The sequence below is a fragment of the Thamnophis elegans genome, chromosome 2 (assembly GCF_009769535.1).
Source record: "Thamnophis elegans isolate rThaEle1 chromosome 2, rThaEle1.pri, whole genome shotgun sequence".
NCBI classification, from domain to species: Eukaryota; Metazoa; Chordata; class Lepidosauria; order Squamata; family Colubridae; genus Thamnophis; species Thamnophis elegans.
The window spans coordinates 28,495,822-28,509,964 of NC_045542.1; the positions used below are offsets into that span (position 1 = coordinate 28,495,822).

General features: G+C 45.3%; 1 protein-coding gene across 1 annotated transcript in view; it reads right to left on the reverse strand.

The window, feature by feature from the left end:
• ACVRL1 (activin A receptor like type 1) overlaps positions 1–14,143 on the reverse strand; it is a 56,566-nt gene that overhangs the window by 14,800 nt on the left and 27,623 nt on the right. The window contains exon 8 of the mRNA XM_032212051.1: positions 13,586–13,783. Within this exon, the coding sequence (XP_032067942.1) occupies positions 13,586–13,783 (198 nt within the window). The remainder of the gene's footprint in view (positions 1–13,585; positions 13,784–14,143) is intronic.

The following is a 14,143-nucleotide window of genomic DNA, read 5'->3' on the forward strand; positions in this document are numbered from 1 at the left end:
CTTGGAAGTCTTGGTTGCTGCCAAAGTCTTGTCCTTGTTTTAATTTACTGTGAATAAATTGTCTAGCATTAATCTTGTGCCGGCGTGCCTCACCGTATGGAGGGGAGGGGGGTCAGAACATACACACACAAACACACACACACATACACACACTGGTCTTGTTGTATTCGGGTCTTTTCCCTTTTCCAATTTTGATGTGCATTTCTATCATTTGGCAACCCAACCAGTTCCAAGAGTGTGTTAAATAAAGGACTTTAAAGCATTTCCTCTGGAAAAATCTCAGAAAAGATTCCACCCTGACAACGTCCAGGTGGGCATAGGAGGCAACATATGAGGGCAAAGTGCTCCACATGGTTTTATTCCAGTGCCCCTTTATTCTGTGAGAATCTAGAGAGTGTCAATTAGATATTTGGTTTGACTCTTATTAAGCACAATAGTAAATACTCGTGGTCAGTAGTCAGATTTTCTATTCTGATTTGTTAACTCTTTAGTTGAGAGCATTGAAATCTTTTGGAGACAAGTAGGAAGCATGAGCAAATCAGCAACTCTCCCAAGAATCCATTTACAAATTGATTCTTAAAGTTTGAGACATAAGAAAAAAAAATCGCATAAAGCAAATGTATTTTCTCTTACGACCTGAAGCAGATGCACAATATCAAATGTGTAGAGTTTAAGAAAGAACAAAGAATCCAAAGACAGCCTAGAATCTTACAGGTAATATGACAGTGAAGCCAGTATGGTTTTGTTCTGACCGAGGCTTCCCAAGAACATGAAGCAAACTCCGATAAAAACCCCTTTTATTAATTTACTGTGAATTCTGCTCATTCATATCCAGCAAAGTCTTTCAAGGGAGGATTTACAGTCACAGACCTTATCTGGCTTGGAGAGCTGCCAGGCTGATATCTGCAAAACCTGGCAAGGAGTCTTCAAGAGTCACGAACCAATTAAGCGAACTAATTGTCTCCTGCAAACTCCACTCCCCTTTCGCTCCTCTTTTATTTCTTCTGGGAGGGGCCATTCATCATCCACCTGTGGCCTTACTCCCAAGTTGACCCCTGTTCTTTAGCTGTTCCCTTGGTCTGGCAACTCTGCGCATGCACACACTGGGAACAGGCTCCAGCTGTTCATCTGCCTCACTGATGTCTGACTCTGAAGGCAGCTGATAATTGTCAGACAGCCCTTGGCCCCTCTCTGCCTCCGACACAGATCCCTCATCAGAGCCTTTCCTAGACTCCAGGACTGCCCATGTTCCTCCCTAACCTCCACACTCTCTGAATCTGCGGCCAGCTCCGCTGGTGAGCCACAACAGGTTTGTGCATTATAGGACAATCCGAAACCACAGTGAGCTCAATTTCCTATCATCTCAGAGCTGTCAGAATTCGGCAAGTGGACACTAAGCATCCCTTACAAAATGATAAAGAACTTACAAAATTAGCAAGTATTACATTTCAGACATGACTGGTTTTCCCCTGGCATAAGGTACTTTGTATGAAAACAGCATGAGAAGAGCCCTGAGAAAGCTGAGTGGAAAAATACAGGAAAGACCAAGGTAAAAGTGTTTTAAACAGCCTCCATAGCAGAGGAATAGCAAGTGGAGAGACTACTTTTGTTAGTGACAACACACATGCCCATGCACGCCTCATGAGCAAATGCTCACATGTCTTCCATTAAATGCAATAAAGCAGCTTCCACTTCTGTATTTTTCAGAGTATAAGACGCACCTTCCCCCCACAAAAAGAGGGTGAAAATCTGGGTGCATCTTATACACTGAATACAACATTTTTGGCCTCCCCAAACCTGGCCCTGTGCATTCAGTTTTTCACAAAAACAGACACGCAGAGGGTTTGGGAGGCCTGCAAAGTGCTCCTGGGGGCTGGAGAGGGCAAAAACAAGCAAAAAATGGGTCCATTTCCCACAAAAAAACGGGTCATTTTGTGCTCAATTTTTGCCCTCCCTAGCCCCAGGAGCACTCAACAGGTCTACCACATCCTCTGCCCTCCAATTGTTCTGCAAAAAATGGGTCATTTTTTGCTTGTTTTTTGCCCTCCCCAGCCCCCAGGAGCACTTTGTAGGCTTAAAAAATCGGGCATGTAGAGGTTTTGGGAGGCCTGCAGAGTGCTCCTGGGTGCTGGGGAGGGCAAAAACTTTTTAAAATTTACCTCTTCAAAATCTTGGTGCATCTTATAGTCCGAAAAATATGGTATATACCGTTTCACAGTGCTATAGAGCCGTCTCCAAGTGGTTTACAGAGTCAGCATATTTTCCCCAACAATCTGGGTCCTCATTTCACTCACCTCGGAAGGACAGAAGGCTGAGTCAACCTTGAGCCTGGTGAGATTTGAACTGCCAAATTGCAGGCAGCCGGCAGTCAGTAGAAGTAGCCTGCAGTCATTTTTTTTCAGTGCCGTTGTAACTTGAACGGTCATTAAACACACTGTTATGAGTCAAGGACTATCTGTATATATTTTGGGAGCTACTTGCTCGGCAAGGGTCTTGCAGACCTCATGCTAGAATCAATATTTCTCACTGTGAAAGCTACTTTGAATTTGGCAAACATAAATATTGCAGTTCTAATGACTCATCTATCTTGTTCTTGTTTCTGTGCAAACAAACACAGACAAGTACTGCTGCAATCTTACTCCCAATTTGCAATTTTATTCATTTCTAAATTACATTCATAGGATGCTCTACTCATTACGACTTGAAACACACAAGATTCATGTTCTTGAAACATGTTTGTGATATTAAACCAATGTAGTTCAACTTTTGACTTAGGATCAAAATTATATAGTTTCTGCTGTTGGGACATATTTTAGCCAAGATTAATAACAAATGATTTAGTAAGCATCTAGAAAGAATATCTTTATAAATTATGGGGCATCTGTTGAATTAAATTATACCATAACCCCTTAAAGATATTTGAGACTAATGGTTACAAAATCCTGGCATCGTTATAGGTAGAAGGAACTACCAATGCATTAACTGGAAAAAAAAACCTGTCAGTTTTTATTAACTTTCATTTTGATGGAAATATTACACAGAGCCATGGTGGTGCAGTGGTTAGAATGCAGTTCTGCAGGTGTTCGATTCTGAACAGTTCAAGGTTGACTCAGCTTTCCATCCTTCCGAGGTGGGTAAAATCAGGACCCAGATTGTTGGGGGCAATAGGCTGACTCTGTAAACTGCTTAGAAGGGGCTCTAAAGCACTGTGAAATGGTATATAAGTCTATGTGTCATTGTTATACTGTTATTATTATAACTTCACTATCCACATTAGCATGCCTTTCAAATCATAGGATGTAAAAATAGATGATAATAAAAATAAATCCAAGGGTGAAACAATGACAAGTGGATAAAAAAGCTACACTCAAAAGACCTTGCCCAGAAAAAAGAGTTTTGGCTGTTTCCTGCAAGACAAAAAGTGTGTGAAACAAGTGTGTGAATTTTGAGGGAAGGATACATTAAAAGCCACCCCACCCTCTCCAAAGTCCTGAGACATACCTCATCAAGTGGGTGTACCTTTTAAGGGGCTTCCTCTGGCTAACCCAATTAGCGTTGCACTCATCAGGGACACAAGTCTGCAATGTCACAATCAGGGCATAGAAATATGTACAGTAGAAAAAAAACTCTAGATCCATGGTATTGAACCCATGGCACGCGTGCCCAAAGTGGCACACAGAGCCATTTTGCCTGGCACACATGCCATCAGCTGTTCCTCTTCTGGGTTTCCGGTGCACATGCGCACTGCCCATCAGCTGGCCTTTGTGTGTGTGCAGTGTCAGAAACCAGAAAAGCTGGCCTTCCATTTTCCAGAGTGCGCATGCGCCAGCTGATTGATGCGTGCATAAGTGTGGCAATAAGTGGAAGGCTTGCTGGCTGGCACGAATGCATGGGCCGGAAACAGGAAGTTAATGTTGGGGGGGCACATGGGTAATTCCACTTCTTGATAGCAGCCAAGTGTTCCCTTTTCGGCACTCGGTGCCGAAAAGGTTCGCAATCACTGCTCTAGATGATAACCGAAACAAAGCCTGCACCAGAAAGAATATTTCTCTCCACAGTGCATAAGTTCTTCAGTTCAGAAGATCCATGAACAAGCACCCAGGTGCATGCTGACAAAGTGAAAAGTACTACATGCAGACTGAAAAACATATGCAAACATGGTGTGGATGGATTCAGTATTTATCTTGCTTTACAGACCCTACTCTAATAGATTTTTGAGGCATAATCCAACTTCAGCACAACGTTTCGAGTATTAAAATGCTCTGCTGAAGTTGGATGTGAATTTTCCTATCAATGGACTTTTAAATGTCTGACGTTACAGTTAGAATGGTTGTGGAACTCAGCATTACCAAACAAATGACTTGAGAAACTGAACTACTCCTCCTCTGCTCACAATAGAATCCCTTTTGCCACCAGGCTTGAAATTTTTGGGCTTGGACAATCTGGAACTGCGCCGCCTGCGGTCCGATCTAAGCATTTTACACAAAATTGTCTGCTACAATGTCTTTCCTGTCAACGACTTCTTCAGCTTCAACCACAATAATACACAGGCAAACAATCGATACAAACTCAAGGTAAACCGCTCCAAACTTGACTGCAGAAAATACGACTTCAGCAACAGAGTGGTCAACATCTAGAATGCTCTACTTGACCCTCACAGCTTCAATCTCAAACTGTCTACCGTGGACCTCACCCCATTCCTAAGAGGTCCGTAAAGGGAGTGTGCATAAGCGCACCAGCGTGCCTACCATCCCTGTCTTACTGTCCCCATTTATCTGTTTTTATTTCCTTTCTTCATTTTTATGTTCATACCTATACTTTAGGGACACATGGCTCACTGGCTAAGACACTGAGCTCATCGATCAGAAAAGTTGGCAGTTCAGCGGTTTGAATCCCTAGCACCGTGTAATGAGAGTGTTTGAGAGTGTTTATTATAATTTATAGGCCGCCCTTTTCCCTGAGGGGACTCAGGGCGGCTTACAAAACACGGGGAGGGGGGTACAAAGACAAAAGACATAAGACAATACATAATATTAAAAATAAAGCACAACATTCATTCATCATTCGGGAGGGGACAAACTAAGATTTTTATCCCCAGGCCTGACAGGATAGCCAGATCTTAAGGGCCGCGCGGAAGGCCTGGGCGGTGGTGAGGGTGCGAATCTCCACGGGGAGATTGTTCCATAGCGTCGGAGCTGCGACTGAGAAGGCTCTCCTCCGCGTAGTCGCCAGTCGGCACTGACTGGCGGATGGAATTCGGAGGAGGCCTACCCTGTGCGATCTGATGGGGCGCAGGGAGGTAATTGGCAGAAGGCGGTCTCTCAAATAGCCAGATCCACTACCATGGAGCGCTTTGTGAGTGGTAAGTAGGACCTTGAAGTGCACCCGGAGATCAACAGGTAGCCAGCGCAGCTCACGGAGGATCGGTGTTATGTGGGCGAACCGTGGTGCGCCCACGATCACTCGCGCGGCCACATTCTGGACTAGCTGAAGTCGCCAGATGCTCTTCAAGGGCAGCCCCATGTAGAGCACATTGCAGTATTCCAGCCTAGAGATCACAAGGGCTCGAGTGACTGTTGTGAGGGCCTCCCGGTTCAGGTAGTGCCGCAACTGGCGCATCAGGCGAACCTGAGCAAATGCCCCCCTGGTCACAGCTGACAAATGATGGTCAAAACTCAGCTGTGGGTCCAGGAGGACTCCCAAGTTGCGGACCCTGTCTGAGGGGTATAAATTTTGTCCCCCCAGCCTGATTGATGGAACATTAGCCAAATTATTGGGAGGAAAACACAACAGCCACTCGGTCTTTTCCGGGTTGAGCACCAGTTTGTTAGCTCTCATCCAGTCTTTAACAGCCTCAAGGCCCCGGTTCATCACTTCCACCGCTTCATTGAGTTGGCACGGGGCGGACAGATACAACTGTGTATCGTCCGCATATTGCTGGTATTTTATCCCGTGCCTCCGAATGATCTCGCCCAGCGGTTTCATGTATATGTTAAATAGTAGGGGGGATAAGACCGAGCCCTGCGGCACCCCATAAGTAAGGGGCCTCGGGGATGATCTCTGCCCCCCCACCAACACCGACTGCGACCTGTCCGAGAGGTAGGAGGAGAACCACTGCAAAACAGTGCCGCCCACCCCCACCTCCCGCAGTCGTCGCAGAAGGATACCATGGTCGATGGTATCGAAAGCCGCTGAGAGATCAAGGAGAACCAGGATGGACGCATGGCCTCCATCTCTGGCTCTCCAGAGATCATCGGTCAATGCGACCAAAGCGGTTTCTGTGCTGTAACCGGGCCTGAAGCCAGACTGGAAGGGGTCAAGATAGTTAGCTTCCTCCAAGGTACGCTGAAGCTGGAAGGCCACCACCTTCTCAACAACCTTCCCCACAAAGGGGAGGTTGGAGACTGGACGGTAGTTATTAAGAACTGCTGGATCCAAGGACGGTTTCTTCAGGAGGGGTCTCACCACCGCCGCCTTCAGCGCGGTGGGGAGATGCCCCTCCCGAAGAGAGGCGGTAACAACCGCCTGGATCCAGCCTCGTGTCACCTCACTGCTGTTGGCAACCAGCCAGGAGGGACACGGGTCCAGTATACAGGTGGAGGCGCTCACAGCTCGCATAGCCTTGTCCACATCCCCGGAGGCAACATCCTGAAACTCAACCCAGAGATGGTCTGCCAGATCATTCCCTTGTGTCTCGGCTGGATCTGCAAGAGTGGAGTCCAGGTCCGATCGAAACCGAGCAACTTTGTCCGCCAAGAACTGTACATACTCCTCAGCCTTACCCTGTAAGGGGCTCTCCGTCTCCCTCCTATTTAGGAGGGAGCGGGTTATCCTAAACAGGGCGGCTGGGCGGGACTCGGCGGATGCTACCAAGGAGGCAATGTGTGATCTTTTGGCTGTTCTTAGAGCCCGAATATACTCCTTGGTGCAAGCTGTCAACAGTGCCCGGCTCGACTCAGACTTATCGGACCTCCACAGGTGCTCTAGGCGTCTCCTCCGGCGCTTTACCTCACGGAGCTCCTCGGTGAACCAAGGAGGCCTCCGTGGGCCACTGACCCGGAGGGGCCGTAGTGGCGCAATCCGGTCCAGAGACTCTGATGCTGCCGAGTGCCAGGCCGCAGCAAGAGTCTCCGCCGAACTGTGGGCGAGAGCATCTGGAATAACCCCAAGCTCCGTCTGGAACCTTACTGGGTCCATAAGTCGCCTGGGGCGGAACCACCTGGCCGGTTCCTCCTCCCTACGGTGGGGGTTTGGCCTCCGGAAGTCTAGCCTCAGTAGGCAGTGGTCTGACCACGACAGGGGAATGGTCTCATTTCCCCTCAGACCAAGATCATAACTCCACTGCTCCGAGAGGAATACGAGGTCGAGCGTGTGACCCGCTGAGTGGGTTGGGCCTCGAATTACCTGGGTCAAGCCCATGGCTGTCATGGAAGCCATGAACTCCTGCGCTCCATCAGAGTGTTCACCGAGCGAAGGCAGATTGAAGTCCCCCAGAACCATAAGCCTAGGGAACTCAACTGCCAGCTCGGCTACTGACTCGAGGAGCGAGGGGAGGGCTGCTGCAACGCAGTTGGGAGGCAGGTACGTAAGCAGCAGACCCACTTGACCCTTGAGGTCCAGCGTCACCAGTAGGGACTCACACCCGACAAGCTCCGGAGCAGGGATCCTACGAGGTACAAGTGAGCTCCCCTTACTTGTCCCAACTTCTGCCAACTTCTGCCAACCTAGCAGTTCAAAAGCATGTAAAAATGCAAGTAGAAAAATAGGAACCACCTTTGGAAGAAAGGTAACAGTGTTCTGTGCATCTTTGGCATTTAGTCATGCCGTCCACATGACCACGAAGACGCCTTCGGAAAGCATTGGCTCTTTGGCTTTGAAACAGACATGAGCACCGCCCCCTAGAGTCGGGAACAACTAGCACATATGTGCAAGAAGAATCTTTACCTTTACATATATTTGTTATCTTATACATGTTTGACAAATAAATAAAAAAATAAACTACCATAGGTTCATTGGATATGTTTTCCTTAACAATACTCAATGGTTCCTACCAGCTGTCAGCACTAATGCTTTTGGTGCCACCTGCTGGTCAAGAACTCTATTTACCTAGGACCTCCATCAGTTTTGTTAAACCTTTCTATACTAAACAGTTCAATGTAACTTGACCCTAATCCATCTGACAACCTGATTTTGAATGTGGGTACTGATTCCCAGTAAAAGCACATCTCAGTGCTTTGCTCTAGCTAGAAGACAGGCATGATGCCTGGCCAAGCAATACTGCCAAATTTTCATATGCAGGTGGTACACGATCTTCCAAAGACAGAGAGTGGCTATGTATCTTAGGGCACATAAAAGGCAGTCAGCTGAAGATCGTTTATTGTGAATGTAATTGAGTTATTAACTAGTACTACAGGTATTTATTCAGAAAGGGAGACAGAATTAGCTCAGTTAATACATGCCTCAATTGGATTGTACAATATTTTGGCTGTTTGTAATGTAATCACTATTTTCTTTGAAGCCTCTTGTTTCTGTAGTCAAGGATCAGACACGAAATGAGATTTAGAAGAAAGAAATTAACACGCTCACAAACTTCAACAGTATAATCTCTGGATACGGGGGTGGGTTGGTGGAGAAACCTCCAGATTGAAACAGGGCAGACATCAACATGGTTAGCTTCAGGCACCAAGCTGAGCTTCTGTTTGTTTAATCAGGCTAAGCCAAAAATAAGAAACCCATTTGGTTTAGCACAGTCTGTTAATCAGACCAATGACTTAGTGGTTTGGGAAGAACTTAAAAGAAGCCAAACAGCAAGGGACCATACAGAAGTAAGGGTTTGTAGGGTGGTAATCCAGAGTTACACATTGAGAGCACCTTCCAATAAGCTTGGACAAAGTGGGCTATTGGTATTGCTCTGTTAAACATCTCCTCATTTTTTCCCTTCTGCCCGGGTGAGTAAAATTATTTAGTCCCGAGGGTGCCTCTCTTGAAAGAAGGAAAAAGGAAAACTTTTGCAGAAAAGGAGAACCATTCTATGCATCTAATGCAGCTCATGAAAACTTATGCCTTTTAATATGTTGAAAAAGCCCCTAACAAACTCTTCCTTTCTTCCTTCCTTCTTTCTTTGTCTTTCTTGCTCTCCTTCCTTCCTTCCTTCCTTCCTTCTTTTGCGAAGAGAAAAATCCCACACTTAGTTTCCAGCATCTCCAAGAATGGGTTGGAAAAACCAGAGGAAGGCACCGCAAACTTTAGTTGTCAGTGGCTCAGTCATTTGGGAGATGGGCGACTTCTAAATTAAACTATTTACATTAAAATTAAAATTCTGCCTCCCCTTCAGTCAAGAACTTTAGCCTTTGATCTGAAAACGAGTGCATAGTTTGATGTAAAAGCACTAGACCAGAAATCAGAAAGTTGTGACTTCTAGTCCCTCCTTAGGTATGAAAGCTGGCTGGGCGACTTTGAGCCAGTCATTCTCTCTCAGCCTAACTCACCTCACAGGTGGTTGTGGGGAAAATAGGTGGAGGAAGGAATATTAGGTACGTTTGCAGCCTTGAATTATTTATAAAAGATAACAAAGGTGGGATAAAGGGCAATCATTCATTCATTTGATCAAATCAATCCAATCACAAACATGAATCAGCAGTCAGCATCTGTACATAGCAACTTCCTAATTTTTAACCATTTCTGGTAGGAGATACCTTCTATGTTATAGCTTTTGCCTCCCTGATAGGAGAACTGCACCCCCATGTGGTATATTTAGGAAGCATTTAAAGACATGGCTGTTTCAACATGCATTGGGGAACCGAGGAAAGAATGGGGGTGTATGTGAGATTGAGATGAATCCGTGTATTTTTTATGTTACAAGGCATCATGTTCTCTTATATTATTATAAGTTGTAAAGCACCCCTTCTGAGGCCATTGCAATTTTGACCAGTTGTTAAATGAGGACTACCTTAGTTTCTATTTTAGCATTCTAACCCCAGTGCTGGGCTGGCTCTTGATTCACATGTATATCCTCACTTAAGCTGCTCTTGAAATCAAGAGGGCTGGCCTTTAGCTCAGAATTGCTTATTCCAGCCCATAGTTTCAGAAAGGTAAAAGGTAAAGGTTCCCATCACATATGTGCTAATTGTTCCCGACTCTAGGGGGTGGTGTTCGTCTTTGTTTCAAAGCCAAAGAGCCAGCACTGTCCGAAGATGTCTCCGTGGTCATGTGGCCGGCATGATAAAACGTCTAAGGCACACGGAACACTGTTACCTTCCCACCAAAGGTGGTTCCTATTTTTCTACTTGCATTTTACATGCTTTCAAACTGCTAGGTTGGCATATGCTGGGACAAGTAACAGGAGCTCACTCTGTTATGTGGTGCTAGGGATTCGAACCACCAAACTGCGACCTTTCTGGCCGACAAGCTCAGTGTCTTAGCCACTGAGCCACCGCGTCCCTCAGAAAGTTTCAGAAAGGGACCCCCCCCCATTTAGAGGGTTGAACTGGGGCCCTTTTGAACAACGTAGAAACTTTACTATTGAGCATCATAATTCTCCAAATCCATATTCTATGGGTCAATCAACTGAATACTTCTGATCCTTGAAAAATGCACAGGTTTATAGATACACTGTCTTACTTTTTCACACTAGGGCAGTTTCTGCACTAGTGCTTCCAGCAGAAACCTGGAAATCCAAAAATTCCTTGGATCTTACTGCAGTGAGATAGAAGGCTAGAAGAATGGTTGGTAAAGATGATAGACCCTGCTGGGATGGCTAAATTGACTTCTTTGAGCAGAGAAAACAAAAACTGTTTATTGCTAACTGGAAATGCTGTATGGATTTTTGCATAAAACTAAAACAAAAATTGAATTTATGATTTACAATTTTCAATCATACGTTGTAACAGTAAGAGGTAAATTTTAATTGTTCTTCTACCTGCTTAATAAAGAGGAGGTATCCTTTGTACCTTTTCCTCTCTTTTCTATTTTTCTTTCTTTTTCTTTTTCTTGCACTTTTAGCTTTTCCTTTTGAGTTCTTCTTTTCTTTTCTTTCTCTACTTTATATTACCATATTTTTTCAGACTATAAGACGCACCGGAGTATAAGACACACCATGATTTTGAAGAGGTAATTTTTTTTAAAAAAAGTTGCACTCTGCAGGGCTCCCAAACTCTTTGCATGCCTCGTTTTTTGCACAAAAGGGGGGGGGGGAATGCAGAGCTTTGGGAGGCTTGTAGAGTGCTCCTGGGGGGGGGGGAATGCAAAAGCAGTCCAGTTTTTGCAAAAAAAAAGGGGGGGCATGCAGAGCTTTGGGAAGCTTGTAGAATACTCCTGGGGGCTGGGGGGGAAACGAGCAAAAATGGCCCATGTTTTGCTCTTTTTTGCCCTCCCCACCCCCCCAGGAGCACTTTGCAAGCCTCTCAAACCCTCTGCACGTTCATTTTGGCAAAGGGGGTGGGGTTTTGGTAGGCCCAAAATGCTATATTCAGTGTATAAGATGCAGCCAGATTTTCTCCCTCTTTTTTGGGGGGGAAAAGTACGACTTATACTCCGAAAAATACAATAGTTTGTATTGGTTTAATCTTTAACACAAGTACATAACACACACACACCACCAAACACACACAAAAATAAATTGGATCTTTGCTTGGTTTTCAGCAATCTTCGCTGTAAACCTGTATAGGAGGCCTGCACACAAGAACACTTTAGCGGTGGGATCCTTTTCCAGCCTCTTCCCTGAAGGAATGTTAAAATGCAAAGAGGGGGCAAAAAAATTAACTGAGAAACCATCACTGGAAGCCTCTGCCTATTTTGCCAACGTAGGAGCAGAGAGGCGGCTTCACTGCTGCGTTGGTCAGAGGATAGCCGAAGTTCCCTTGAAAGTGGCCAGTTGCCAAGCTAAGCTGCGATGCTGCTTGTTTCCTAATCAGAGTTGAACAAACAAAGTGCTGATTGAGTCTAATGGTCCCTTTAATCTGCAAGCTGGGCGCTGACACTAGATTACAGTGTTTATAATTTACAGCTAATCATTCGTGTGGAAAAAGAAAAATGAAAACACTTCCAACTAGGCCAGTCAAAAACATCCCCATTAACAGGCCTGATTAGCGATTGTTTCTACACAGGGAGCCAAAGGCGAGGGTGGGGGGATGGCAGCCAGGGCTGGCTCCTTCCATTCTCTAACAGCAGCTGAGATTCCAGTTCCTTCAATAAAGCAATGAACTCAATGGCAGCGCCAGAAGTTACAGGTTTTTTCTTCAACAGGTGGGCAACCTGCAGATCCCCAAAGACTCCAGCTCCGGGCAATCCTTTTCTCTGTTGGCTTGGTCTGATGGAGGAATGGAGATGGCCCACTGCCATTTTGAAAGAACCAACGGCCCTCTGTGAACCCTGCCAGTTTTAATCTATTCAGCAAATCACAGCTGAGCAAATTATGCTCAACCCCTTGTATGAACTGTCCTAAGATTTTCTAGGCCACACAATTAGGATCTGTTCTTTGCAGGATCTCTGAGCAGATAAGAGTTGCTGGAGAGCTGTGAAAAGCTGGTTGTTATTCCACTCGTATATGTACAAGTTCTAACTTGGTCCACAGCACTGCAAAGACAACTCTACAAATGTTTGCAAGACTGTGCAGGAAGCCGAATCCAGCATGAACTAACAAAGAGAGAGGGCCATCTTGTGAGATTTCAGCCACTGCTGATCAGATGGCCGACTGATACAGAAAACTGAGCAAAACACTTCCTCTCTTTATGGCAACACTTTGGCATGAAGGAGTGGAATAACTGTCTCCATGTTAAGAGGGAATAAATCTCTGAATACCAGAGAGACCTTTGAATCCCAGTTGATGAGGGCCAGCAATGCCAGAGTGTTACTGACCCAGCGTCTGCATTACAAACTGCTAAAATGGCTGGACTCAATGGACATTTGGCCTGATCCAAGAAGGTAGCTAGCATAAGGCTCCCTGACAAAATGGCTGACCTGGTAGGTGTGGCCAGTGGTGAAATTCACTCTTTTTTACTACGGGTTCTGTGGGTGTGGTTTGGTGGGCGTGGCAGGGGAGGGATGCTGCAGAATCCCCATTCCCTCCCCATTCTGGGGCCAGTCACAGGTGGCATTTGCCGATTCTCCAAACTACTCAACATTTTGCTACTGGTTCTCCAGAATCTGTTAGAACCTGCTGGATTTCACCCCTGGGTGTGGCCAGTCACAAAGCCACTTCCTGCAACCAAGACAAATTGCTCTGACAGCTCTCTGTAACCTCCAGCATGCTTTCTATTTTACCCTTTTCTGAACAGGTGGGCACACTGCCAGAAGCCGTTAAATGTTGCGCATGAAGATGCTATTTCAGATATTTAAAATAGTTCTGTGACTAGCAGGAAAAAAACAAACATCTGATTGTGTCTGGATCAGAGAGGATTGATTTCTGCTAGATTTCTATCCATTTTTGTAGAGCTCTCCTTTTGAACTTAGAATCTTATCTTACTTGCAATTTACAATGATATATAAACACCCTGCGGCAAAAATAAGTGGATAGTAATTTGCCTGAACCATGAGGTAAGGCCCTAGATTACCGCATCTTAACTCATTTCCATTTGGCTTTCCTTACCGTTCACAATGGTTCTTCGGGCTATCTCCCACAGGACCAGACCATAAGCCCAGATGTCTGTCCGCTTGAAGGATTCAAAACAGTCCATACGAATCTGTTCATCCAAAACCTCAGGTGCCATATAGCGTTTGGTGCCCACCCGTGGGTTGTTACCAATATCCAAGTAATCATTACTCTGGGAATGCATGACTGCCAATCCTGAAAAAGAGGAACAATGCCACCATTATAAGGATGGTTGTCCTATTTTTTTTTTTTTTTTTGTAACAAGAGGGCAATCCTACATCAGGAAGCTAAACATCAAAAGGGTCAGATTTAACTGGAAAAAGGGGAATTACACTGAGTTTAGGAGAATAGCTTAACTTTTGTGGCTTGTATAGCATTACAGAGAGAGCATATGCACTTTGGTTTAGTGGGCTGAATGTATATGTATGTGCCTTTGTCTATGGCATTCGAGTTCACATGCACCACAACTCCTGTCTATTCTTTTACTATATTTGCACTTGGCTTTCTATGAAGTAAGAATCATGCTTCTTTTTTTTTTGGAGCTGAGAGGTGCCA